General features: G+C 49.9%; 2 protein-coding genes across 3 annotated transcripts in view; one reads left to right on the top strand and one right to left on the bottom strand.

Moving 5' to 3' along the window:
* The window catches only part of afap1l2 (actin filament associated protein 1-like 2), a 48,589-nt gene that overhangs the window by 4,405 nt on the left and 17,385 nt on the right, over positions 1–26,799 (top strand). For both annotated transcript variants that reach the window (XM_036533249.1, XM_036533242.1), the window contains exons 2-4: positions 16,572–16,700; positions 18,795–18,872; positions 19,521–19,615. In XM_036533249.1, the coding sequence (XP_036389142.1) occupies positions 16,572–16,700; positions 18,795–18,872; positions 19,521–19,615 (302 nt within the window). The remainder of the gene's footprint in view (positions 1–16,571; positions 16,701–18,794; positions 18,873–19,520; positions 19,616–26,799) is intronic.
* On the bottom strand, positions 22,713–24,509 carry LOC118780643 (kelch repeat and BTB domain-containing protein 13). The gene has a single exon (XM_036533261.1). The coding sequence runs from the start codon at positions 24,342–24,344 to the stop codon at positions 22,911–22,913; it is 1,434 nt and encodes a 477-aa protein (XP_036389154.1). The 5' UTR covers positions 24,345–24,509; the 3' UTR covers positions 22,713–22,910.

The following is a 26,799-nucleotide window of genomic DNA, read 5'->3' as shown; positions in this document are numbered from 1 at the left end:
GTTTATGATATGATTTATAACACCGTTATGTGATTTGGAGGAGCTGTCTCCAAATGGCCCCCAGAGACCGAGGTGACAGATAACACATAACTCCACAGAATGTTCTGCCAGAGTTGTAGAGATGTTATGATGTTGCTGTAGTGCAAGCCTCCAGGAGCACCTGGCTGTTCTCTCATGTGATCAGGGATATGCCCAGTGGTACAGGGACCAGCACTTGGTGGTGACATCATCATTTATGGCCCACATCCTGACTTGACCTGGTTCAAACACCTTGTTTGGCAGTGAGCTTTCTTCCCCAGTTTGACAAGAGAGACACATTTTCAGGAAATGCGGCATTTGTCAGAGAGTGAAGATTGCAAATAACCCAACATATCCAAGGATGTTTTAAAAAAAGCGCACACCTAACTGAGAGTTTGCAGCAGAAGCAGAAGAACTGTGTCGGGTTTGGAAAGTGCTTAGATTACTCACTTCCATGCTGTAAAGTGCTGTGGTCCTGGTGTAGTTTCTGTAATCCAGCGCTGTGGTTTTGCTGGGACTGTGGTTGTTTCCCAGCAGGCAGCTGCTGAGAGCTGGGGAGAGGCTGTGTGCTGTCCTGCAGCATGGTGAGCGGCTCATCAGCCAGACTCGGGCCTTCCTGATGCATTGCCCCAGCGTCAGACAGAGGAGAGCTTTGTGTGGAAACAGATGTGCGGCGTGTTTGACGCAGTGCTAAGTGCGCTCGGCTGAAAGAGTGCTGCATATTGAAACGACGCAGTGTGTCTGTGTAAAGCGCGCTGTGGGTTCAGCTGCCACGGCTCGGCCTCGGTGGGGTGACTGGGGTCGGACCAGCGCAGTGTCCTCCGTGGCCGCCTCAGGTCCTGGCCCGACGGGATGGTTTAGAACGTGGTGTGGCACACTCCGCTGGCTTCCTGTTTTTCGCCCGGCTCTTCAAAGGAGCCCTGTGGAGCCTGGTCCCGGGCCAGAGGCCCGCCGTACGCCCGTTTCCTGCCAAGCCTGGGGGCTGGCGTTGAGTCTCGCTTCACACTGCGTCAGGGACCCAGGCTGTGTAGAGAGACCATCTCAAGGGCTCACAGAAGATCAGCACATTTTAAATCTTCTGTTTTTCTTAAAACTTTCCTCTCACGTCCTCACACTGTGTAATGAAAAGGCATGCGGAAGCAGCGGGAGACAGGAAGTGACCTCAGCGATCTGCAGTTCAGATCACGTTTACAGGAACACCCTGTGCAGGACAGTCAGGTCTGCTGTGACCAATCACGCAGTCTTTGGGATTCTCAGCCTGCATCCTACTGGTCAGCAGAGCTTTGCTGCAGTTTGCTGCTGCCGCTGTGCTGTGGGGACAGACTCAGCCTCCATCCTCGGTCTCTGTCCTCAGTCACCAGCCTCACAGTCACACACGCAGTAAGCTGAGGTGCAACGGACGTGTGTAACTGTTGCAGAGGTGTGTGGGTGAAGCAGAAGAGTGTGGATGAAGTAAAGGTCAGGCACAGCTGGACGTGGAGTGTGTCTGTAGAGTGCCGTCCAACTCACAAAAATGTGCCTCATATTTAAAGTGGTCCTTCCCCACATGCACACAGGGGAACTGCCACGAGCATTCACATAAAACATGGCTCATGCATTCAGCGTGCATCTTTAAATAGTTCCCACTGAAGCTGCAATTCTTAAAAAGTTCCTTCCGCAAGTGCGCATGTAAGTCCTGCACAAGTGCACACATATAAATAAATGCAACCACAGCTTAGAATAATGTGCAGCAGCAGCCTGGGTGATGTGATGGTTGGCTTCTGCATGTTGCATCAGAAACACCACATGTTCTCTAATGCAGTCCTGTGTAAAAATAGGTGCTCTCAGGCTGTGTTTTTGAATGTATACATATATATATATATATATAATTTTGTGAATACAGTAAGCTGGTAGAAGCCTGCAGGAAGGATGTGCACATGGCTGTCTGTTTGTCATCTGGGCTTGGAATGCTCGCAGTGAAACTTATTAATAAGCAATAAGAGCGACAGAGTATTGCAGTGTATGGCAGCGCATGGTTCTGAGTCTGAGACCATTTGCCGCACTCAGCGCTTCCCCCTTGCTCCAGCGTGTATGAGCTGTCTGAGTGCTACACACCGCAGGACCGCAGCAGCAGGAGCAGTAATAAGGGTCTGTGTGCAGTTGCCCCGGAGCACGGCTGTCCCGGGCCTCTGTGGCTGAAGCTGAGTGGGGCTGGCCTCGGTTAGCACTTGGATGGCTTCCCTGTGAAAACAGGATGTCAGAGCAAAGGGGTATCAGTGAGCCTGAAGGAGGAGATCTTCCCTCTGCATGAAGCGTGAACCAATATGCCAGCACAGTGACAGGGACACTGCTGTGGGACGGTCTGTCCCTGTGCTGTAGTAGTTTTTCCAAGTGGGAGAAACCAAGATTTCCTCATGGTGATTGAATATCCTACAAGGGTTGTCCTAAGGTCATAAGGTCATAGCTAAGCTAAGGTCATAGCTCTACCAGCCTGTCCAAAAAGGCAAGTTTGGCAACATGGCCTTCCCATTTCAGCGCCTACTGTCCTCATAAAACAACTGTTTGTAATCAGACACCTGTATGCTCCACATAAAGTAGCAGAGTGTAGAAAAGTTTAAGGGCTGTGGGTTCGAATCCAAGGGATGCTGTTGTGCAGTTAGGTAAGGTGCTTTATGTCAGTTATTTCAGTATAAATTCAGCTGTGAGTTTCAACAGTGCATTACAAGCCACACCTCAGTGTGAGAAATGCGACCAATCACAGGGAGCCATTGCAAAGTGTAGCAGTATGATGACGCTCATCGAACACTGTGTGATTGGGCAGGACACAGTTAAAAAACGCTATGGATTTTAATAAAAATGCAAGATGTGGGATGTGGAATTCGGGGGATGGGAGAAGTGGGGCATGCAATGCCACCAGCACCTCTCAGGCCGCTCAGAGCCTGACCCCTCTCTCTCTCTCCTGCAGCGCCGCACACAAAAACCTGTTGTGAGGGTTCCAAATTCAGAGTTCACTCTGTCCTCAACTCTGATTGGCTGAGGGGCTCAGGCATGTGAGTGGCTCCTTTCAGACGCAGGAGGGATTGCACGGCACAGGTCTCAGATCAGTGGCCAGAGAACATTAACTCGATTTGTACTGAGCAGAAGTATGTGCACTGGTTTCTAAACACAGGCCTGGCGGATCTCTCAGTCTGCTCCTGCACAGAAAGGACGCCACCAAATGCTGTAAATCCTTGCATTGTGTGTCTGATGTTAAACACACATCATTCACATGAATGGCTTCCTCTATAGCACTGTGACTCACCAGGAGCTTCCTGCCCTCTTGCCCTTTGATCGCTGAGAAACACAGAAACCTCCAGCATAATCTACCTGGAACAGCAGCATCTTGTTTTTTCTCTATGGCATAGTGAGTGACTATAATCTCCCATTTTTGTCCCTTCATATGTTCCTCTGTTCCTGTTAGCTGGGGTTTCGTTTGCTTCTATTGCTTAAAAAGCAGTGAAAAGCAGGAAGGCAATGAGGTCTTAACCACTGCAAGGCCATTAAATGTGCTTTATTATCTGTAGAACTGGGTGTTGTATGACTTTAAGTGGTGTTGCTGCTTACGTTGCAGTGATGCTGTGGTGATAACAGGGAATGGGGTTACTGAGTGCTAACGGTGTTGGTGGTGTTGTTCTAACCTTAATCCCACCCCAATCCTGGCCTTGCACAAGTGCCACGTTATGCATGTGTAATTCCTAAGACACTTGTGTAGCAATGCGTAGCAATGAGACAGTCCATTACACCTGTGAGATAATTACACACGAATGGGGGGGGGGCACCTGCAGTTGAAGCTCTGTATGAATGAGGGGATGCCTGCGATATTTAGATTCAAACACAGCTAGCGATTGAAGAACCCCGAATGAATGAGAGTGAGCAGGGCTCATGTTGTAATGAAGAATGCCTGTTTTTATGCATGGCCTTCATGCAAGGCCTGCTCTGAGAACTGGCCTGAGCTTCCCACTCTGATGGTAACGGCATGCGTTTCCCTCTCTAACGGCCTGCATTTCCCTCTCTAACGGCCTGCGTTTCCCTCTCTAACGGCATGCGTTTCCTCTCTAACGGCCTGCGTTTCCCTCTCTAACGGCCTGCGTTTCCCTCTCTAACGGCATGCGTTTCCTCTCTAACGGCCTGCGTTTCCCTCTCTAACGGCCTGCGTTTCCCTCTCTAACGGCCTGCGTTTCCCTCTCTAACGGCCTGCGTTTCCCTCTCTAACGGCCTGCGTTTCCTCTCTAACGGCCTGCGTTTCCTCTCTAACGGCCTGCGTTTCCCTCTCTAACGGCCTGCGTTTCCCTCTCTAACGGCCTGCGTTTCCCTCTCTAACGGCCTGCGTTTCCCTCTCTAACGGCCTGCGTTTCCCTCTCTAACAGCCTGCGTTTCCCTCTCTAATGGTAACGGCCTCCATAAGCACACTTCCTATGTAAAACTCTGCATTTCCTATCTGTTCCCTCGTGCTGTTTCACACCAAACTCCCACACGCTGGGCTGTGTGCACATCTGTACCCAGTGCTCTTTATAGCATAATTACTTTCATATCGTTCATGTTGATTTCCTCTGTTAAAATCAGCTGCTCTGCAGCGGCACCTCTGTTGGTGCCAGCATCTTATACTGTATCTGTGGCTGTATCAGGGTACAAGTTTGGATAATTCCAGCTATTTTACTAATCAGAGAGGGAAAGGAAAATGGTTATAGTTGCTTTTGACCAGTAATCACATCCGTGTAATTTCGGCTCCTCTGTGGATGCTTAAGTCAACCCCCCCCCCCCACACACACACACACACACACACAGACACACACACACATGAACATACACACACACAAACACACACATACACACACATATATTTGGCCCACACCATTACAGCTCCAGCTTGTATAATGTGCAGGCACACAGCACATGCAAGGTTGCACCTTCATACAAACAGGCTCTGCAGTGCTGCAGCAATTCTGTGTAGTGGTTTATGGAACTGCACTCATAAGCACAGAGTTGCGTGTTTGAATCCTGGATGCTGTTGCACATGGAAGCAGTGTGCTTAATCTGATGAGCTCACCAAGTCTCCTTGGAAAAGTGCATCTGCCAAGCAAATAATGCTAAAGCCCCCTGGCTTTACTGAACTATAGTCGTTAACAAATCCTGAGTTAATTGTTTTCTGTTGAACTTCTGGTCTGTTTCCCTGGAATTGGCAGTTTGAACTGCTGTCTGGTGGTGTGAACCTGCCAGAAATGAGCGTTCGTGAGCGGGCGCTGTGATCAATTCCCTGTTCCAGTGAAGGGAAAACATGAGGCGACACGTGGAAGACTGAACACCCACAGAAGCCGACTGAGATATTGTTTAATGCAATTATGTTTCTGGCATATGGTTATTGGCTGCGATAAAGTTCATTCGCAGTTCAGACTTGTGTAGATCAGCAGATGCTACTGACCCCAGATTAGACAGCTGGACAAAGTTGAGAAGCTCTGTGGCCCCTCCCCTCCCATAAGGAAACTCTCTGCCTAGAGTGGGCAGGGCTTCCACACACAGCCAATCAGAACCTGCTGTCTTTTTGAATACAACCTTATAATATTAGTGATGCTCCCAAAACACAGACCCTTCCCAAATAATGGGGACACCTCCTGAATCCAACACCTCCTCAAACTCAAACCTCCTCAGATATGACCTCCTGAATCCAACACCTCCTCAAACTTAGTCTTTCTCTGAGGCGGAGACCAGGCTGAGTGCTCTGCTGGGATGCCCTGCAGTTGCTAAAATGACGTGTGCTCCATTTAATAGCCACATGTTGGCCTGTTAGCGGTGAACACCCCAGGACAGCCACGCTGAATTTCTCCCTGTTCTCTTCAAATCAGTCATTTCGCTGGAAACCGCAAGTCAGAGTACTTTCAGGTCCAGGATGCAGGCCACAGTTCAGCGTGTTCATGAGAAACTTCGCACCCATTACTCAGACTCGTTTGTCAGGGATTTTGAAAGAGGGATTTTATCACAAAGGAGCTGTTCGGTGTAACCTCTTCCTGCTGTGAGGTGATGTGTCTCTCTCTCGCAGAAAGAGGCGTGACTCGCTCAGATGAGCTCAGCTTCCTTCAAACAAACCAAGCTTCCAAGCCATATTCGATACACCAGAACGATTACTCATAACTGTCATCTGCACCACAAATGCCAATGGAAAACGCTCTACAATTTCCCATGAGCTGCGTAGTTTAGCATGACGTAAACAAGGAGGGGGAACTATACGCAGTTGTGAAACACCTGCCTCAGGTCCACAAACATTAGTGTGACATTTCCCTACGAACTGCACCAGCGAGTGTGACCAAAACAAAGGGAAAACAGGCTTTAAGCTGCCACATTACTGCCATTCCAGAGGAGGCTGGGAACAGGGAGGTGTGGAGGTTTTAAATAGAAATTCTCAAGAATAAGAAGAGAGGAACAGTTTGTGTTGGAGGAGCTCTGGCCTCCAGCATCTGTTCCTGCTTTATCCCGGCCGACAGCAGCGGGTTATTGGACTGTGCTTCGGAAGCAGAGCCAAAGCCCCCTGCCGGAGCCCTCCTTTTTATTGGGGTCCTGATTAAACCCAACTTGCTGGGGCTACCGGTTCGGACGCTTTTGAACTCCTCGTCTGACAGGAGAAACCCCACACGCAGAATTACAGCCCACGGCGGGCAAAGTCTGGCAACAGGAGAACAGGCCTGCAGTCGGCTGTGGGAGTCCAGACCTGAAGAGAGAGGAGCACCGAGATCTCTGTGAGAGAGACAGGACACTGTGAGAGACACAGAGATCACTGTGAGACACAGAGAAAACTGTGAGAAACCCAAATATCTCTGTGTGCAATGCAGGGAGATTAGTGTGAGAAATACAGGACACTGTGAGAAGCACCGGACACTGAGAAACACAAACACGAAAAACACTGTGAGAAATGACAAAAGGTCACAGTGAGAAATCCAGAGATCACTGTGTGCAGGGAGATTAGTGTGAGAAATTCCCAGAGATCACTTTCATTGCACCAATGCCTTCAGTAATCACACAGGAATACTCATCATTGTTTTTTTCCATTACAGTCTTACCACTAGGTTGATGGTAAGGTGCAGCATGAGCTTTTCCATGTTTGTTTTGCCGTAATACTCGTGTTCTCGTGTACTGGAGTGCTTGTTTTGTTTTAGTGAACCTGATACAGGCCACACCCAGCAGTCTGAGAGCAGGGGGTGATGTCATTAAACATGAGCCTGTCTGTGAACGCAGACTGGCCTCATGTGCCTCATGACTGTGGAGGACTTGCCCGTCCCATGAGTCTGTGCGGGAAAGGGGCCCAGTGCTGCTCTGCCCGACCCTCTGTAATGCAGTGATATCTCAGATGCGCAGCATCCCTTCACGCAGCTGCGCAGTGAGATAAGAGCGTGGACACTGTGCTCCACTCCCAGCCACCGTCCCTGTGGTACAACGGCAGTGACACTGCGTTTTGTCGCAGCATTTCCGGCGCCGGTCCCCACCCTCTCACCGTGCTGCCGCGGGGTCCAGCTCGGCTCTCCGCTCAGCAGGTCTGACAGACCTGCCGATCGAACGGTGAGCTTCATTTTACATCTTAATGATCTTGATTTTGCTTCTAGTTTGACTATCTGGTCAATTGGAGGTAATCTGCCGCCGAGTTCTGTTCATAAAAACATCAGGTTATATTTTTATTGGGCATATTTTTGTGAATACCTCCTGCCCCCCCAAGTAAATGTGAGGCAGCTGTCTCTGTTTGGTTTTCCTGTTCAGTTATATGTTCTATGCTCCACTGAACAACTAAAATCCCCTCAATCAGTAAAGCTGAATCCTTTTATGTGTTATTAATTCATTTAAGGGATTGAGATAATTTGAAACACCTTAAGGAAACACATTTGTGTATGTCTTGGAAACACAGAGTCCATATCAGTAACAAAGAGCTAACAGTAGATACTGAAGTGAAGTCAAATCAAGATCAGTGTTCAGTTATCAGCTGAATCAAAGCTGATTAAATCTTATAAAATTATGCACCATTGATGTGGCAACAGGTGGACAAGGAACAGTAAGGTGTGGAACGTCAGACTCTTCAAAAACACCCAAGACTAATGTCAAAGATGTCAATCAAGGGAAAAACAAGATAATAACATGTAATTGTAAGTTTACACTGTAGAAAAGAATGTATATGTCTGCTGTCTCTGTTATCATCTTTTCAAAGACTGCTCTGGATGTTTCCATTACCACACAGTGACCTGTATTAAGGCATTAGGGTGCTGGTGGTCCAGATCCAGACCTGTTTAACAGGAGAATCTGAGGACAAGCCAAACCCAGAATCTCCAGGCTGGACCTAGCTCTGTCCTGAGGTTCGCCTACACACACCAAACTGACGCTGGAAATAACACATTAGTCCTTTGAAATAAATACTCTGGGGTTTTAGACGCTATTTTTATTTGGAGTCTGGGACGTGCTCTGTGTTGTTATATAAGGGCACGATGGTCTGGCTCCCTAGTCTCAACTTCAGCAGAATAAAAAAAAAAAATGGATTCAGCTCATGAGGGTTTGTGTCACTGAGTCTGTGTTCCAGCTTTCAGCCAACAGGATTCTCCTGCTCACCAAGCTCTTTTGAGAAGGAGAATCTTGTTGGCCAAAGTTCTGTTAAACATAAATATGACCAAATATATAGTCTCCTGACAATGCAGCCTGCCTCTCTCCGGAGGTGAAGACAACATCCTCAGCCTAATTACACTGTTGTTGAAAGACATGTGTGATCTGTGATTAGGTAGTGTCTTTAGAGTGCTGTGTTTGGGCAGAATTGTGGGATGTGGAGACTTGAGTATGCCATTATTTCAGTGTTGTCAGCATCCAGAGAAACCATTGATGGTCAGTGAAAAACAAAGAATTCAGTGAAAAGCACCTGGAGCAGAGACATCTTCAGCAGGCAAGCATCTTCATTGCTTGTCCCACAATATTTGCAATATTGAATATGACATCTGATGGATGCCATTGAATATCAAGCAGTCATCATGATGGTGTATCATGGCAGTGGGGGGTGGGGTTTCATGTATCACCTGGGTAACAGTCAGTTATGCTGCACGTGTCGGTTTTGCTGTATCTGCCATGCAATGCTGCTGCACTGCTGCCATGCACTTGTGCACCTGAGACTCCGATGAGCGCAGCGAGAGACAGGACACCTGTCTGGGCATGCACAAGCCTCTGTGGCAGCAGAATATCTATGCAAAAACTCTACTCAGACACATCAGCCTGAGAATGCCCGCGTGCGGGAGGTCAAAGGTCATGTTAAACTCAGACTGAGCTTCCTGTGAATCTTATGTTTGGAAAGTCAGATTAAACAACATGGGATCCACCTCACTGAGGGTATAGAACCGGCAACCCCCAGGCTGCAGATTCAAAGAGCAGATGGACTTGTGTTCTAAGCCCAGCATACGTGTCCTGTAATTTTGAGTGTTTGTAGGTTCTGTGTCCACGGCACCTCAGTTAGATCTACAATAAGCCTCACGCTCCTGCCCTTTCAAAGACTCCTGTTCGGCGATAAATATCTGAGATCAAAACAGAACCGGACCTTAAAAACATTAGAGGCCCCAAAAAACAAGGATGAGGGTTTTTCCCATAACTGTAGTTATGCATTATTTCAAATCTGTTTAACAAGAAAGATGGACTATAATTTATATTCCGTTTACCACAATGACCCGGGGAATGAATCTGTGGAATTTTCCAGCCAATCAGTTGATGTGGAGTGATGGGTTTGGCCCATCTCTGCCAAAGGGGATTGGGCAGAGTCCCCCCTACTGGTCACCAACAGCAAAACAGATGAATGCTTTCCAAAGGGAGACTGGATCTAAGAGCTCAGTCCTGGCAGATATTGCTAATGACAGAGCAGAGGTACGCTGGGAGGGCAAGAGCAGGGTACAGTGGCGACCATAGTGAGAATATCACTGAATACTATAACCCCAAGTAAATAGAGAGCTGTTCTGATGTCATGTTTGAATGGAAGTTTTTATTCCATTTGTGAGAAACGTTGGCACCTAGAAACGTTCAGTTAAGTAGGCGGGGAATTCGCAGCAATTTTCACTGATAATGAGCCAATGAGGCTGCACTTCCTGAAAATCACGTTTCCCAGTTTTACTAAGAATCCTCTCAGTTCTACTTTGTTAAATGTGATAGCATTACCTCTGTGTGCTTCACTTGAAAGTAATCGTGACCACAGAAGGGACTGGAGTTAAATCTTAAAGTGATTTTAAGTACACAAAGGCAGAGCTGCCACATCAAGTAAAAGTGAATTAACTGCGGGTGGATCATCCTTGTTTGATCTGGCCTGTGTGTTAGTCATACAGAGCAAGCACACAGTAAACAGGTTCAGATGAAGCTGTGTGTCGGTGCACTGGGACTGTGAGTGTCTGTTGGTATTCACAGCACAGTCTGGGAATGCTGTCCTTTGTGCTGCTGGATAAAAAGATAGGAAGTGAATGGCAGCCAATCAAAGAGACTCAGATCACCCAGGTAAAGTCAGCCTGAGTCAATCCTGAGCCCCCCCAGCCCCCGTCTCGCCCACTTCCTCCACATGTGAAAGGGAGCGTTTTTTCTCGCGCTTTGATGAGCGGGCGGGTATTCCCTCCAAGGCCTCTTGCGGTCACCGGCCTGACAGCTCTAACAATGGCCCTGACGGACGGTCTCAGGTTTGAGAGCTCTGTTCCTGCTGCTCACACACAGAACAGAGTTTCATTTCTCTCAGGAATGGAGAACCTTCACGTTCCTTCTCTGGGCGTGGGAGGGGGTTTCTGAGCAAGCACTCGGGTTCAAACGGTAATCGGCAGAGACGGAGCTGCAGTTATGGTGTTCTGTGTGCTGCCTGCAAATATCCACCTTCAAATCAGATTTCACTTTGCTTTTAGAAAAGTTTGCAGGGCCTCTATTCCCACCTAAATTATTATCATCCACATCGCCAAATCGTTTCATTGGTCTTTGAATAATCAAATAATCAACATTTTGTTCATTTCCCAGATTTATTCGTGGCATATTTTTTGGGTGAGACGTTGTGTGCATTTTCTTCTAGGGCACAGGATATGCATGGGATGACATACATAGGTGTTTTGTTTGTATTGTGTTTATTTGTATTGTGTACTAACTAACCTTTCCTACCTGTGCAGTGCAGCGACAGAAAGGGAGGGAGAGTTAGAGAGAGAGGCAGAGAAGCTTACACCTCCTCCGATGTTGTGAACAATGTTCAAACATATATGCATTATGTTTCAAAACATTTTCACAGATTTTCATAAATCAAAAATTATAATTTTCTATGTCAAACAATGAAAAGCTGCTAGGGGAAGGACAGAGAACCCCAGTAGTGGCTGCCACAGCCTGCTGGACAGCGAATAACCACCAGTTCCTGTCAATTTATGACAAAAGTATTTAATCATTACATTTATCAGTGTTATTTATTTGTTATTTCTTTCTTTTTCTATGTATTACTATAGTGTGTGTTGGCAATAAGTACGCAATGTGTTTTATGCCAAAAATACAAATTTGAATTTGAATTAGAGAGAGAGATAGAGGGGGAGAAAGAGAGAGGAACAGAAAAAGAGGCACATGGCGGCCCCCTGGGAGCTCTGGGGTGACCTGATTTCAAGGGAAACTCATTTGGAGTCCTGAGGGGAAGTCAGTTGAGACAAACATGAGGGTTTCCACGGCCCTGAATGGAGGTGGGAGTTTTCTGTGCCCACAGTGGGACGCTCTGCCCGCAGTGGGAGGCTCTGTCAGGTTATATCTAGGTCGCTGCTCTTGTGGAAAACAGCAGCGTAAAATATTCCTTTGGCTGCTTCTGTTTGTCTCTATTGAGAGGGACCTGTGCGATGGAGCCTTGTTTTGATCTCCCCCGCTCGACCTCCAGATGTCTGCGTGAGGTCTACATGTCTCTGGGGTGTGGCTGTTTTAGGTGGAGGTCCCAGTGTAGATGGGGGTTTCAGGCATATTGGACATGCTCTGTCCCAGGGTATGGATTTTTTGGTGTAGAGAGGGACATGTTCTGTCCCAGGGTATGGATGTGTTGGTGTAGAGAGGGACATGCTCATTCCCTGATGGTGCAGGGTGGGAGAGGGTGGGAGTCTGTCCAGGATGATTACCCTCTAATCCTTCAGCAGCCAATAGACACTGAGGCCAAATGACAAGCTTATCGTAATACAGACCAGTGCTGAGGAGATTGGGTGCATTACACTCTTTAGTGTTAGACCCAGTGTGTGTTTGTGTTTGTGTTTGTTTCTGAACTAAAGGAAAAACATCTGTTATTCATAAACCAGCATTTCTGCAATCTTGCATTGGCTGTGTGTGTGTGCGCAATTGTGTGTGCATGTGAGTGTGAGTGTGTGTGTGTGTGTGTGTGCGCATGTGTGTGTGCATGTGAGTGTGAGTGTGTGTGTGTGTGTGTGTGTGCATGCTTGTGTGTTTGTGTGTGCATTTGTGTGTGAGCATTTGTGTGCACATGTGTGTGTGTTCATGTAGATAGCCTAGCTAAAGCGTGATGTATGCATCAGGTTGCTAAATCAGCGTTGCTAGGAGACAAGCAGTGGGCTTGTCTGCTGCCTCAGAGTTCCTTGAACAGATACAAAGAGCTGAATCAGCGCTAAGCTCCCGAAGCCGATCCCTCTCCTCTGAGAGGTGCTGCTCTGTTCCCCTGTTCCGCACCGGCACCAAGGCCCAATTCTGTTAGGCCTGCTTCTTACCCACATCATGTCATGGAGAACATGAGCCGGAAACTCTTACACATAAAGTCCTCTCACTATGGGAGGGGGGTGTTTTGGGGGCCGGGCCATGGGGTGGGGGGGGGGGGGGGGGGGGTTGGGGGTAAGAGGTTGTTAAAAGTTCTCTCCTACTGATCAAAGGCAAACATGTTATTGTTCCTGCCCTCCTGCACTCAAATGCAAGGGACTAACCCGAATTACCTATCCACTGGCCTCAACTGCAACACTTGCGCAAACAGCTCCCAGGTTCATAAAAAAGCCATTTCTCTCTCTCAGTGAAGTAGACGGTTAGCTTTGTGAGGCTGTGTGTGTGTGTTAGCATATCTCCCTCAGCAAAGCACTGTTAGCTTCAGAAGAGTGCTTCTCTGTGTGTCAGCAGCTCAGTGCAGGTGCTGTAACAAAGGGTGTAACTCCAGTTTAAATCTGGGCAGTGCCCACTCCCTGCTGTGTGGACGCGTGTCTTTGGGGTGATTCAGGAAAGCCCCTTTTTCACAGGCCTCTGGTGTGTCAGCTTCCACTGTGCCTGATGGCCTGAGGCCATCCACATCTCACTCAATGGGGAACTGAGGGCAAAAGAGACCACAGTCAGCCACATCTTACCTACTGCACAACCTGTCTGTCTTTACTCAGCGAAAAAGAGAAGAGGAATCACTACATTCTCAGCATCTCCTTCATTAGGCCTTCCAAGCCCTATCGTTAAGCAGAAAAGTGGGGTCCAGTTTTGATGTCTGTGTAGAGTTGAGCAGGTCTGGCCGATTCTCTGGCCTCTCTGTGGAGCGGGAGCACTGGCTGGGGCACACAGACAGCCCAGTGTAGTGTGGACCTTTCAGAAGGAGGAAAACAAGGAGGGCCACAAAGACTGGGGGCTGCCCTCTGACCTCTGCCAGCTCAGTGGGGGCGGAGTCTTGAGACTGCACTACAGAGCTCCCATTCATGCCTCCCGGCTGGGCCAAACCTCCTGAACTTTCCAGAGGAGGGAAGCGGAACAGTCAGCCTGGAGGAAGAACGGAGAGAGACCATGTGACCTGCAGCAAAACACAGTTCAGAATCTGATTTCACCTTACTATTCTCATATCACTGATCTCGCTGAAGCTGATCTCACAGGTCTGTTATCACTGAAGCTGATGGCACAGCTCCAATCACACTGAAGCTGATCTCAGCGTGCTGATGTAACAACTCTGTTATAACTGAAGCTGATCTCAGAGCAATGATTTCACTGAAGCTGATCTCCACAATGCTGGTCACATTGAAGCCGATCTCAGTGTGCTGATCTTTCAACACTGATCCCCCTGAAGCTGATCTCACCTTACTGATCTCACTGAAGCTGATCTCACAGCTCTCACATGCATGTGTTACAGTTACATCCAGCAGTCGATAAGAGGCCCAGTGAAGGCTGATGGATATCCACTGTGCAGTGGAAGGCAGGGTAAGGGTTGGGGGCTGAACTCTAGTTCCAGATTCCGGGGATGAGAGCAGGAATATTCTGCCCAGCTCACTGTTTCCCTCTAATCCAGAGTATATGCCTGCAGGTGTCCAGGTTGCTTTAGAAGGATCCCACCACTGGTCACAGTAAGGCATTCCAGGCATTAATAACTCTGTGTGAAGAAGTCGTCTGTGGCATGAGTGTGACATTTACTTTTAATTAATTCACCTTTGGCCTGCTGTAGTGTTGACAGAACTCAGACTCAGCTGCCCACCTTATTCATCCCTGTTAACGTATGAGAGACTTCTATCAAATCCTCATTTTACTGGGACTGGAAAGGTTAGGTTTCACATGTCTCTGCATTTCTCTTTAACTCCTCACTTTCTCTCAGTGACCCTCTCCCTCAGTGACCCTCTCTCTCAGTGACCCTCTCCCTCAGTGACCCTCTCCCTCAGTGACCCTCTCTCTCAGTGACCCTCTCTCTCAGCGCTGTGCTCTCTCAGTGACCCTCTCCCTCAGTGACCCTCTCTCTCAGTGACCCTCTCTCTCAGCGACGCACTGTCTCAGTGACCCTCTCTCTCAGCGCTGTGCTCTCTCAGTGACCCTCTCTCTCAGCGCTGTGCTCTCTCAGTGACCCTCTCTCAGTGACCCTCTCTCTCAGTGACCCTCTCCCTCAGTGACCCTCTCTCTCAGTGACCCTCTCTCTCAGTGACCCTCTCTCTCAGTGACCCTCTCCCTCAGTGACCCTCTCTCTCAGTGACCCTCTCTCAGTGACCCTCTCCCTCAGTGACCCTCTCCCTCAGTGACCCTCTCCCTCAGTGACCCTCTCTCTCAGTGACCCTCTCCCTCAGTGACCCTCTCCCTCAGTGACCCTCTCTCTCAGTGACCCTCTCCCTCAGTGACCCTCTCTCTCAGTGACCCTCTCTCTCAGCGACGCACTGTCTCAGTGACCCTCTCTCTCAGCGCTGTGCTCTCTCAGTGACCCTCTCTCTCAGCGCTGTGCTCTCTCAGTGACCCTCTCTCTCAGCGCTGTGCTCTCTCAGTGACCCTCTCTCAGCGCTGTGCTCTCTCAGTGACCCTCTCCCTCAGTGACCCTCTCTCTCAGCGACGCACTGTCTCAGTGACCCTCTCTCTCAGTGACGCCCTCTCTCAGTGACCCTCTCTCTCAGCGACGCACTGTCTCAGTGACCCTCTCTCTCAGCGCTGTGCTCTCTCAGTGACCCTATCCCTCAGTGACCCTCTCTCTCAGTGACCCTCTCTCTCAGCGCTGTGCTCTCTCAGTGACCCTCTCTCTCAGCGCTGTGCTCTCTCAGTGACCCTCTCTCTCAGCGCTGTGCTCTCTCAGCGACGCACTGTCTCAGTGACCCTCTCTCTCAGCGCTGTGCTCTCTCAGTGACCCTCTCTCTCAGTGACCCTCTCCCTCAGTGACCCTCTCTCTCAGTGACCCTCTCCCTCAGTGACCCTCTCTCTCAGTGACCCTCTCTCTCAGTGACCCTCTCTCTCAGCGACGCACTGTCTCAGTGACCTTCTCTCTCAGTGACGCCCTCTCTCAGTGACCTTCTCTCTCAGCGACGCACTGTCTCAGTGACCCTCTCTCTCAGCGCTGTGCTCTCTCAGTATCTAAATGACTCTGAGGGTGTAACCACTTCTTGTTTCATACCGTTAGAGCCTGAGTGCAGCCAGCATCTCTTCTCTTTACGAGACGCTCTGCTTCCCAAGATTCTCATTGCCTCAAGGAAGGAAAGGCAAAGGTGGCCCTGGGTCGCTGCTGCATCATGGGAAACCTTCAGGAAGCACCAAAGATTGCTTTACAGTACCAGTAGAAGTCCTAAACTCTAGTACACTTGGGTAGGTTTCTGCCAACTAAGATGCCAACATGAAAAATAGGAAACAATCTGTTATAGCAAACAGAGTACAAGAAAACAGGAATTTACTTTTTATGTTGTATGAGAACTGCACGAACGGGACCTGCAGCGTGTGTGTGTGTGTGTGTGTGTGTGTGTGTGTCTCTGAGAGTCTGGCGTCTACGTCACTGGATCAAACTCCTAGAATGTGGATACTGCTGGCATGACATCCAGCCGTGAGGAGGCTCAGATTTACATGATCTCTGGGTCTTTGCTGTAACGTGGATATTTCACCTCAAGCCTTCAGATTCAGCTCATTTTTACTCATAAGCAGGGGTGTTTCTTGCAGAGGGAACTTGCTCAGCGTTAGGTGCTAGTCATACAGTCCTTTCCTTATGTCTCCCCTTCATTTTACATCACTAACAGGCCACAGGTTTCGGTGCATTTCCATGGCAACAGCACAGCCCTTGCACTCACACATACTCTGATGTGACATCATCATGATGGTGGTGGTTGTCATGGAGATACCTGACTGCTCTGTGTCCTCTCTGCCAGTGCTGGCGCAGTTGCTAGGAGACCTGGGTCGTTTCCTGAAGCTGCTGGACCAGGAGAACCTAAGTGGGAACGCCACGGTGCAGAAATGCCTGCTGTCCGACCTGCTGCAATCCTACACTTCCTCCAATGGTGAGTGGCTCCACCCACACTGCGCCCCGGCCCCGCCCCCGCCCCCGCCCCTGCGCTCGGCCACTTGGATCAGCTCAAGTTTTGCCTCGCATTACCAACAGGCGCAGACTCATGCTTTCATTCTCCAGCCAGCAGGCCCTGGGAGATACTCAGGCGTTTCCTCATAAAGACCTCACAGAAAGAGGTTGTGACACAACCCACACGCTACATCCACAGAGTGCCTGTCACACATACACACACGAGAACATGCACACATACATGCATATTCTCTCTCACATACATGCACACACACACACACACACACGCACACACACAAATATTCCCTCACACACACTCACACACACACACTGCATATTCCCTCACATACACACTCACATGAGCACTAGCACGTGCACACACATACATACACACACACACACACACACACACACACAAGCACAGGCACGTGCACACACATGCACACACATGTACACATCTCTTACCCCCCACAGTGCTGCTTTCCTTCTTTAACCAGCCCACAGTCCCCATGTGAAAGTGCCAGTGTGAAAATTATCAGCTCCAGTTTGGGGATGAAAATATTTGTGACGTGAGAAGAAAAACCTGATATTATAGTCTGTGTTTCTGTTCTTCCTCTCTGCCTGGCATCTCTGGACAGAACAGCATTTATATCATTCCCTCCTTCTCCCCCCCCTTACCCGCCATCATCTCTCTCTCTCCTCCTCCCTAACCTCTTCTCTCCCTCCCTACTCCCTTCTCTCTCCCCCAACCCCTTCTCTTCCCCTCCCTACCCATCATCACCTTTCTCTCTCCCTCTCTCTACCCCCTCTGGCTGCTCCTACTACTTCCTCTCTGAATTCAAGCACTCCAAGGCTTCAGACTGGCTTTATTATGATCAAGACAGGAGCTAACAGCTTTGCCAAAGTATTTAAACCGTGAGCGTACAGTAAAGAGTGTAAATACACCCCCCGCCCCCCCGTGCTGGGACGACAGCAGGTTTCCCTCTTTAGCTGCGTGCTCCTGGCTCCGCTGGCTCTGTTCTCTATCATTTTCCCAGGCTGCGCTTGGCCCTCCGGGGCTCTCCCTTCCTGTGAGAGACAGCGCTTATAAATAGCCTCTCCAGCTCTCCAAAAATCTGCCCGCAACGGACACAGAAAATGTTGTTTATTATTCCCCCTCTTTCTGCCGAAGTGCTTTCTGTGTCCTCGGACCCGTGTTCGAGGCAAGGCCACATCACCCCGCCAGCTGAAGAGCATATTTCCCCCACATTCTCCCCAGTCCGTGTGGGAATGTAGCTGAGTGGGACTCTTATTCTGACAGGGTGTCCAGGCTGTACAGTGCTGGCCTTTCAGCAGGCCGGAGCTTTGATCTGTGGTGAGGGCGTGGGGTTCTGATAGCCTGGGCCGAGCCTGTGTCCCCAGGCCTTCAAAGAGCAGAAAGCCGGGCTCTGTCCCTGCTCCAGCACTGCTGTAGCTCCATGTTTTGTCATGCTGTCTGTGTGTTGAACAGCAGCCAGGTCTGTCATGAAAAAGACATTTTTCCGCCCTCAGTTGGGCCCACCTGGATAAATACAGCGCTGACATGAAAAAGAGGTTTTTATAGATGGCAGACGTTTGCACAGCTCAGATCCATTATGAGAAAACCCCACAGCAGCCACACATCTTAAGCATGTTTTTCATTTAGTTAGTTTTGATCTGGTGTCAGCTTTCAGATGACAGTGCAGATTTATGAATACAGTACACACTGACATCATGCTGTACAACAGCAGTGCTTTTTGAATACTGAATGCTCTGTGACAATAATTCTTTGTTAATACTGTATTCTCTGCAATAGTAATCCTTTGTTAATAATGTATGCTCTATGGCAGTAATGGTTTGTGAATACTGCATGCTCTAAGGCAGTAATGCTTTGTGAAGTCTGCATGCTCTAAGGCAGTAATGCTTTGTGAAATCTGCACACTCTATGACCCATGCTTTGTGAATACTGTGAATCTAATAATTTACTGCTTTGTGAATACTGTATGCTCGATTGCAGTAATGCTTTGTGAGTACTGTGTGCTCTATGCCAGTAGTGGCAGTAAGGCTGTGTGTGTTTCAGGCTGCGATGAGGAGTACATCTACATGAACAAAGTGATGGTGGGTGGACAGAGTCCAGAGAAGCCTGCCCCTGACAGAGGTGAGCAAGTGTGATGTCATGGCAGTGATGTTACTGTCCTTTTTAAATCTCATTTAAACAAACGTGAAGGAAATGTGCCAGACCTACGGTGGTGTTCTAACATACATTTCCCCATGGTGTGTCAGGCTTATCAGTTCCTTTGTTGTGAAAGAAAAGCTTGTTTATGCTGTAGACGCCTTGCAGATTATCTGGAGAGTCCAATTTCACAAGAGGAACCTATGTAGGTCACTGTGCTTCAGCATTGTCTGTGATCAGTGGTGTTGAGTAAACAAGAGGTCAACACATTTTACCACATTCTAAAGAACAGTCGCGGGGATGAGCTGGTGGAAAATGTCTCGGCCAGTTTCTGATAAGCCACGCCCCCTCTTTCCTGTTCTGTGTGTGTGACGCGCTGGGCCGTCACCACAGTGTCGCCCTGCTCTGCTGTGGTGCTGTTATTAGACACTCAGGAACAACAGGGTGAGAATACACTCTTAAACCCAAAACAACAAAGCCTCAAACCCACAGGCTACTGATGCAGGGTGCATCAGCTCTCTGAGGTTTCTCAGTCCAACACAAGCATGCAGCTCGCCGCTCTCAGCAGAGATTACGGACTCTCTGGGTATACTTTTTTCTCTGAGCATACCTGTCTCTCTCCTGTGTCCACAGCTGACGACGTACCTGACGCCCTGACTAATGGGAGAGCAGGAAAGCACGTTCCGGCACCCCAGAAGAGCCTACCGGATCTCCCGCAGCCCAGAGCGGTATGAGAAAGCAAAGCTGGCACTTCACCAGGACAGCCACACACCAAAACACCACCAGGACAGCCACACACCAAAACACCACCAGGACAGCCACACACCAGAACACCACCAGGACAGCCACACACCAAAACACCACCAGGACAGCCACACACCAAAACACCACCAGGACAGCCACACACCAGAACACCACCAGGACAGCCACACACCAAAACACCACCAGGACGGCCACACACCAAAACACTGGCAGGATGGCCACACACCAAAACATTGGCAGGACGGCCGCACACCAAAACACCACCAGGACAGCCACACACCAAAACACCACCAGGACAGCCACACACCAAAACACCACCAGGACAGCCACACACCAGAACACCACCAGGACAGCCACACACCAAAATACCACCAGGACGGCCACACACCAAAACACTGGCAGGATGGCCACACACCAAAACATTGGCAGGACGGCCGCACACCAAAACACCACCAGGACAGCCACACACCAAAACACCACCAGGACAGCCACACACCAAAACACCACCAGGACAGCCACACACCAGAACACTGCCAGGACAGCCACACACACCAAAACACCAGCTGCACAGCCACACACACCAAACACCTGCAGGACAGCCACACACACTACCAAAATGCTGCCAGGACATCCACACACAACCATAATGCCGTCAGCATTCATCACCAAACAGCAGGCCTGCAGCCTGAGGCCTCTCCTTCTCACACCATCCACATTTTAAACAGGCCAGCAGAAACTGTAACTGTAAGAGCTGCTTCTCCCTAAATGAACTCAGGGCTTAGCACCTGTGGGTCTGTGCTCTCCTGTCCGGAAACCACATTCGTTCAATTAGAGTGTACTTTTATGGAGGGAGAGAGGAGAGCGTGAATCTAACAGAGAGGGAGCCGCGCTCAGGCGGCCGCAGAGGAAGGCGTTCAGCTCCTCTGAAGGAGCCTCCATTAGGAGTCTGCTCCTCAGAGAGCCGCTGCGCTCTAATTGAAATGGCGCTGGTGTTGCCTTTGAACTCTGCGGCACTCTGCGGGGCCATGGCTCTGATTAGCAGCAGCTGCTGCAGGCGTTTGGGAAGCAGCGCGATCTGGACGCTGGCCACCGGGAGCGCGTCCGGTCCAGGAACCAGCGCCACTGTCCTCAGATGACTGAAGCACTTGTGTTTTACTGCACCCTTTAGCGCCATTCTGTACTGTAACACACACTACTATAAACCCTTTACACACCATACTGCTGCACTATAACACACCATCCCATAAACCCCTTACATACCCTACTGAACTGTAAGACATGCTACTATAAACCACTTCAGTCACAATACTGCACTGTAGCACACCATCCTATAAAACTCTTACACACCATGCTGCTGCACTGTAATACACCATCCTATAAACCCCTTACACACCATGCTGCTGCACTGTAATACACCATCCTATAAACCCCTTACACACCATGCTGCACTGTAACACACCATCCCTATGAAGCCTGTACAGTAATGGCTTTGTTTATCTCATCATATTTAACCTGAGAATACCTGCTCAGACAAGCTGATAATGACATTATGTCACGCACTCTCATATCATGTATCTTATTATATGATACTGTTAGATACCCGTTAGAGGAGGCTTTGTTTGTGGGGTATGTGATGCCCCAGGGTTCGGGGAAGAATGACCTCAGCAGCGAGTCAGCACAAGCGGGACACTGTGCAGGGAGAGGCGCAGTCCCGGAAACCCCCCTTTACTCACCCTCCGAGAGCCTGGCAGGGTTTTCCCAAAGATCCCCACGGCGAGGAACGCTCCAGGGAGGCTGCGCAAGTCTGCACAGGCCCGTTTAATTCTGCGCGATGAGGCATCAGATCGAAAGTTTAGGCAATAATAACCATGGGAGATTACACTGTGCTCAGGCTGACTGCGCTTGCTGTGGAATTACGGGGAACCGGCAGAGCAGCAGATAACATCACACTCCAGAGACTGAGGGAGGGAGGGACAGAGGCAGAATAAGGCCCTGATCTGTGGAGCTGCATTGACCAGACAAAGCCCACACAAAGCAGGCCTTTCCCCAGAGAGCCGGACCCTGTGCTCTATTAGAGGAGCTGGGAAGGGGAGACAGTAGGGTTAGAGGTGGAGTCGTGAGACAGTGTGGTAGTTTTAGAGGGGAGCACTGAGACACTATCAGGCTCTGATAGGGTGGAGTCGTGAGACAGTGGGGTAGTTTTAGAGGGGAGCACTGAGACACTATCAGGCTCTGATAGGGTGGAGTAGTGAGAGAGTAGGGTAGTTTTAGAGGGGAGCACTGAGACAGTATCAGGCTCTGATAGGGTGGGGTCGTGAGACAGTGGGGTAGTTTTAGAGGGGAGCACTGAGACACTATCAGGCTCTGATAGGGTGGAGTAGTGAGAGAGTAGGGTGGTTTTAGAGGGGAGTAGTGGGAGAGTAGGGTAGTTACAGGTACAGAGTAACAGAGTGGTGAGAGTGTGAGAGTGTAGGGCAGTTTTGGATGATGAATCAGACCTCTCCGCCAGCAGAATCAGCTCTGTGGCTGGCACACAACGCTCTGTGTTATGGTGCCCATGTGAGTTCTAATGTCATAACTGCAGTGATTATGGCATATCATCTCATCCATATCATCTGCTCCAGAGGTCAAACCCAGGCCACAGCTTCAGAGGAAGCTGGCTTAGGCACTGGACTGTAAACATGAGGGGTTCAGCTTTGACTCCTGAGTCACTGCTCAAATGAGACGCTTCACCACAATAGTTTATATTTTTATTATAGTGTACACATCTTTTCAAAGTGCAGTTATCTTGGTCGGCTGATTCTTGAATGATTAGCTGCAATCAATGATTTCTGATTACAGCTAATCGCAGCTAACTGGTGTGTTAGCAGTAACTGTATTAAGTGTTAAGTGTTAGATTTCAGCATTGACATCCATTGTTGAAAACAGATTGTTAAAATGTAGAAGTGTGTCCCAGTTTCCAGCTGCAGGCAGTCTTTGTGCAGCTCATTTGTGTCAGGATCTGACATGTCTGCATGGGTGCTGAGCACAGCTGCCATTGACTCATATCTGTGGCGTGTGATGTACAAACAAACACAGAGAATGCATTTTTATCAAAGATGTTTGTTTTAATAACTGCAGGGATATAAGGAGTAGGGCTTGGTCGAATGAACCAATCAAATAGTCTTTGCTGCCCACAGCAAACACGCTCTGATTGGTCGAAGTCCCTGATTTTACAGGATAACTCCACCTGTTAGAGGATCTGTGTGCCTCACTGTCCTGTCACCGTGGAGACGGTCCTGGGGCATCAGGAGGGGGTGTTGCCTGGTTCCGGGATGCCCGCGGTAGCCGCAGCAGGAAGGTGGTGACGGAGCCGCTCCTGGGGAACCCCTTCATCTCCCTGCGGGGCTTCCACCGGTCCCCGAGGATGGAATACTCCAGCGTCAGCATGCGGTTGACAGTGAAGGCCGAGTCGCCGCGCACCACAGCAGTGAACAGCGCCCCCTTGCTGTTGACGTAGTGGCCGGGCATAGCGGTCCACTGGCCCGTGCTCAGGTTGTAGCAGTCCATGAGGCAGCGCAGGAAGTCGTCCGAAGGCCCGTTGCGCATGACATACAGGTTGTCACGGTGCGCCACCATGCAGTGTCCGTAGCTCTGCGGCCGGATCAGCGAGGTGATGAGCCGCCAGTGGTCCGTCGAGGGAACGTATTCGTAGATGTCGGTGGTCTCCATGGGCCTCCAGAAGCACAGGAAGATGCGGCTCATGGCCTTGGCGCAGGCGGCGTCGGCCACGGGCCACGGGGCGTTGCTGGCGAAGGACCAGGCGCCGGCCGCCACGTCATACGTCTCCACCGATGACATGAGCGTACGCTCGAATTCGCCGCCGATGGCGAAGAGCCGGCCCTCATGGCCCACCAGCGTGAAGTTGTAGCGCGGCTGGCGGGGGCTGGGGATCACGCTCCAGGTGTCCTCCCACGCGTCGTAGCAGAAGCAGGACTCCACCACCTGCTTGCTGACGCCGCGCACCCCTCCCACGATGTAGAGCCGGTTGGCGAGCACGGCCACGCCCGCCATGGAGGTGCTGGCGTGGGTGGGCAGGTCGGTCAGGTGCCTCCACTCCCGCGCCTCCTCGTCCAGGTAGCACAGCGTGCGGAAGGAGTCCTGCAGCATCTCCATGGAGGGGGAATGCGTCCCCACCGCCACGTAGGAGCTGGGCGTGAGGGCCTCCACATCCCGCCGCACAGGGTCCGGCAGTGCCCGCGCCTCCTCCGCCAGGTCGCCGTACATGTCCCGGATGAAGAGCGCGGCGCTGAGGTAGAGCTCGCGCAGGCCGAACACGGCGGCCGCCTGACACAGCAGCAGGCAGGTGTCGGAGGTGACGAGGTCGGCCAGGTGGCGGGCGAGGGGCGCCACCTGCAGGAAGGCGGCGCACTCCACGGCGTCGACGAGCTGCTGGGCGCTGAGGAGGGGCCGCTCCCCGCGGAGCACGCTGAGCGCGGTGAGGAACCCGCCCGCTCGCACTCCCTGCAGCCAGATCTCCTCCTGCCGGCACTCCCGCATCCCCGAGCGGAACAGGGCACCGAAGTAGTCGCAGCCCTGCACCAGCAGGGCCCGGTCCACCGCGAACACGCTGCCCTCCACCCGCACGCGCACGGGGGTGCCGGCCCCCGCGCCCTCGGCCTCCCCCTCTGAGCCGGAGCAGCTGCCGGCCTCCATCACCTCACCGCTCCCGAGACACTCGCCAAACTGCCTAACACCGGGATTACCCCCCGCCGGACGCTCACCACGCTCAACTGCGAGTTAAGACCAGCTCTTCCGTCTCTGCGACATTTCCCAGGCATAGCGGTAAACACGGCGAGTCCACGCGGAGCAGGATGTCTGCTTTTCTCCCAGCTATAAATACACTGCAGGCTATAGATAGCAGTGCTGCTGGTGACAGCCGACCAATGCACCACGGGGTCAAAGGGCAGAGAGTATCTGCAGATGAGGGAGGGGGTTTTGCTCCAGTGAGGAAGCGTGATATTAGATTAATGTGTGAAGTCAGTGCTCACTGTACCAGCCTGCATCTCCCCATGCTGGTTTTAGGAATTTTTATTGGTTAGTTGATGATTCGTTCATGAATATTCATGGTTAGCGGACACCCTTTCCCAGGGCAATCTGGAGCTTATATACTGTCCATGCATCCATCCATGCCTCCCAGGAAACACGGCTGTAGAGTAACCATTCCACACCTCTCTCTGTCAATTAGTAAACTGGAGTATGATTGTCCTCTTCTTTGTGCTTTAGCACGTTGTTTTAGCACATTAAAAGGTGCAGTATCTCTGATGCTTACTGGGCTGTGATGTGTCATTCGTCTGTTTGGTCTGTTCAGTCAGCCAATCACGGCCTTGCGGTCACAGCTCGAGTAATTAAATTATGTAATTGCGCCTTTAAACTTTGCCTTAAACCATTACAGGAGAATGGTTCAGATTAGATCTGACTCTGAGGTCCTCGGCCGCAGTGGGAATGTTTGGCCGCCTGGCGTGGTGACACCAGTGGCAGAGTTAGTGTCCGTATATCTCCCTGCTGTACAGCGAAGTGCTTTATCAGCTAAACCCTCTTTTATTACAGAAATACAGAGCAGTTTGTTTCTCATTATTACCTACATGCAGCTCCAAAATGGCCCTTTCCCAGGCTGGCTCTGTTTAGACTGAGATGGTTTCTTGGCAGAGACAGAGGGGGATTTTCCATGTGTTGAATGTTTCTCAAAGCCTGGCTTTATATCTCCGTTTGTGCCTGTCTCCTTATCCACTTCCAGAGCCTGTTTCTTCTGCAGGAGAGAGAGAGGGAGACAAAGAGGGGAGAGAAGGAAAGAGAGAGACACAGAGAAGGAGCAAGATAGAAAAGGAGAGGAAAGAAAGAGAGGGAAAGAAAGTGAGAAAGACAGAGACAGAGAGAGAGAGAGAGGGAGGGGGCAAGAGACAGGGAGAGAGAGAGGGAGAGAGGGAGGGAGAGGGAGGCCCAGCATATGAACATGAGCAATTTGTGACCCTCAGGCAGGAATTTAGTGAGTTTGTGTTTTCTGCTGACTGGGAAGTAAAAAGTTACACATTAACACACAGACAAATATACAAACAGACAAACACCCCTGCATGCACGTACACACACACACACACACACACACACACACACACCAACATACACACACACACACACACACACACACACACACAAACACACACACACACACCAACATACACACACACACACACACACACACACACACATACACACACATCTTCACATCTTGTGTGTGTGTGTATTTTTCTTTGCTGAATCCCACCTCCTGGGCCTCTCTACCCAGTCTGTGTTTTCTGAGTGTATCACACCCAGCACACAGCTCTGTCCCCAGCTGCTGCTGTCTGAGACTAGAGGAGCTTTCAGGTTGACTGTGCCGTGTTCTGTAGGGGATGAAGTGTGTTAGTCTCTGAAGGCGTCATGTCCTGTCAGCCAGAAAGCCCATCTCCTCCCCCGCTGACCGCCTCAGCCCCCCACACAGGCAAGCATTTCCCAAAAGCGGGGGGCACGCGAGCTTTCAGAAATGGTCTCTCTACTCGATTGTTGGGAACATTTTACTTTGACACAACGTCTGACTTGTCCTCATAAGTAAAAGAAGAAAATGACAAACAATTAAATGAGAAAAATCTCTGGCAGCTGAAAACCTCCCTCTGAAAAAGCTTTTGGTCGTCATTACCATCATCATCATCATTATAATTAGATCATCATACTTTCACACATACCCATACAAAAAATATATATTGAAAATATTTACATATTTTAGCTTAATCAAAATATGGAATATATATAAATTGCTGCCATTTTGTAATACATTTCTGCTTTGCATTAATGTAATTTAAATGTGCTTGCAATATATTACTGGGCTGAACAGCATATTTCTTAATATATCACAATATATTTCTTTTTCGTACAGTAGAGACACTGTGGACAGCATGGTTTAGGAGCTGTTGAGATGGTTTTTTACACATATCCAAGACATCAGATCTTTCTTACTTTTTCTGCTAGATTTTTCTTTCATTTATTCTTTCTTTACTCATTTGTCTGTCCAGCAGACGTTTCTCCCCATGCATTGCTGAGGTCAGAATGTCCCTGATTAAATGTAAAACAAAGACCT

Source organism: Megalops cyprinoides, chromosome 1 (genome assembly GCF_013368585.1).
Source record: "Megalops cyprinoides isolate fMegCyp1 chromosome 1, fMegCyp1.pri, whole genome shotgun sequence".
Lineage (NCBI taxonomy): Eukaryota > Metazoa > Chordata > Actinopteri > Elopiformes > Megalopidae > Megalops > Megalops cyprinoides.
Note: the sequence above shows the minus strand (reverse complement) of the source record. Positions and strands in the feature narration are given on the sequence as shown.

Excerpts from the sequence above, each read along its gene's own strand:
- LOC118780643 (XM_036533261.1), bottom strand. The coding sequence starts at position 24,344 with ATGGAGGCCGGCAGCTGCTCCGGCTCAGAGGGGGAGGCCGAGGGCGCG.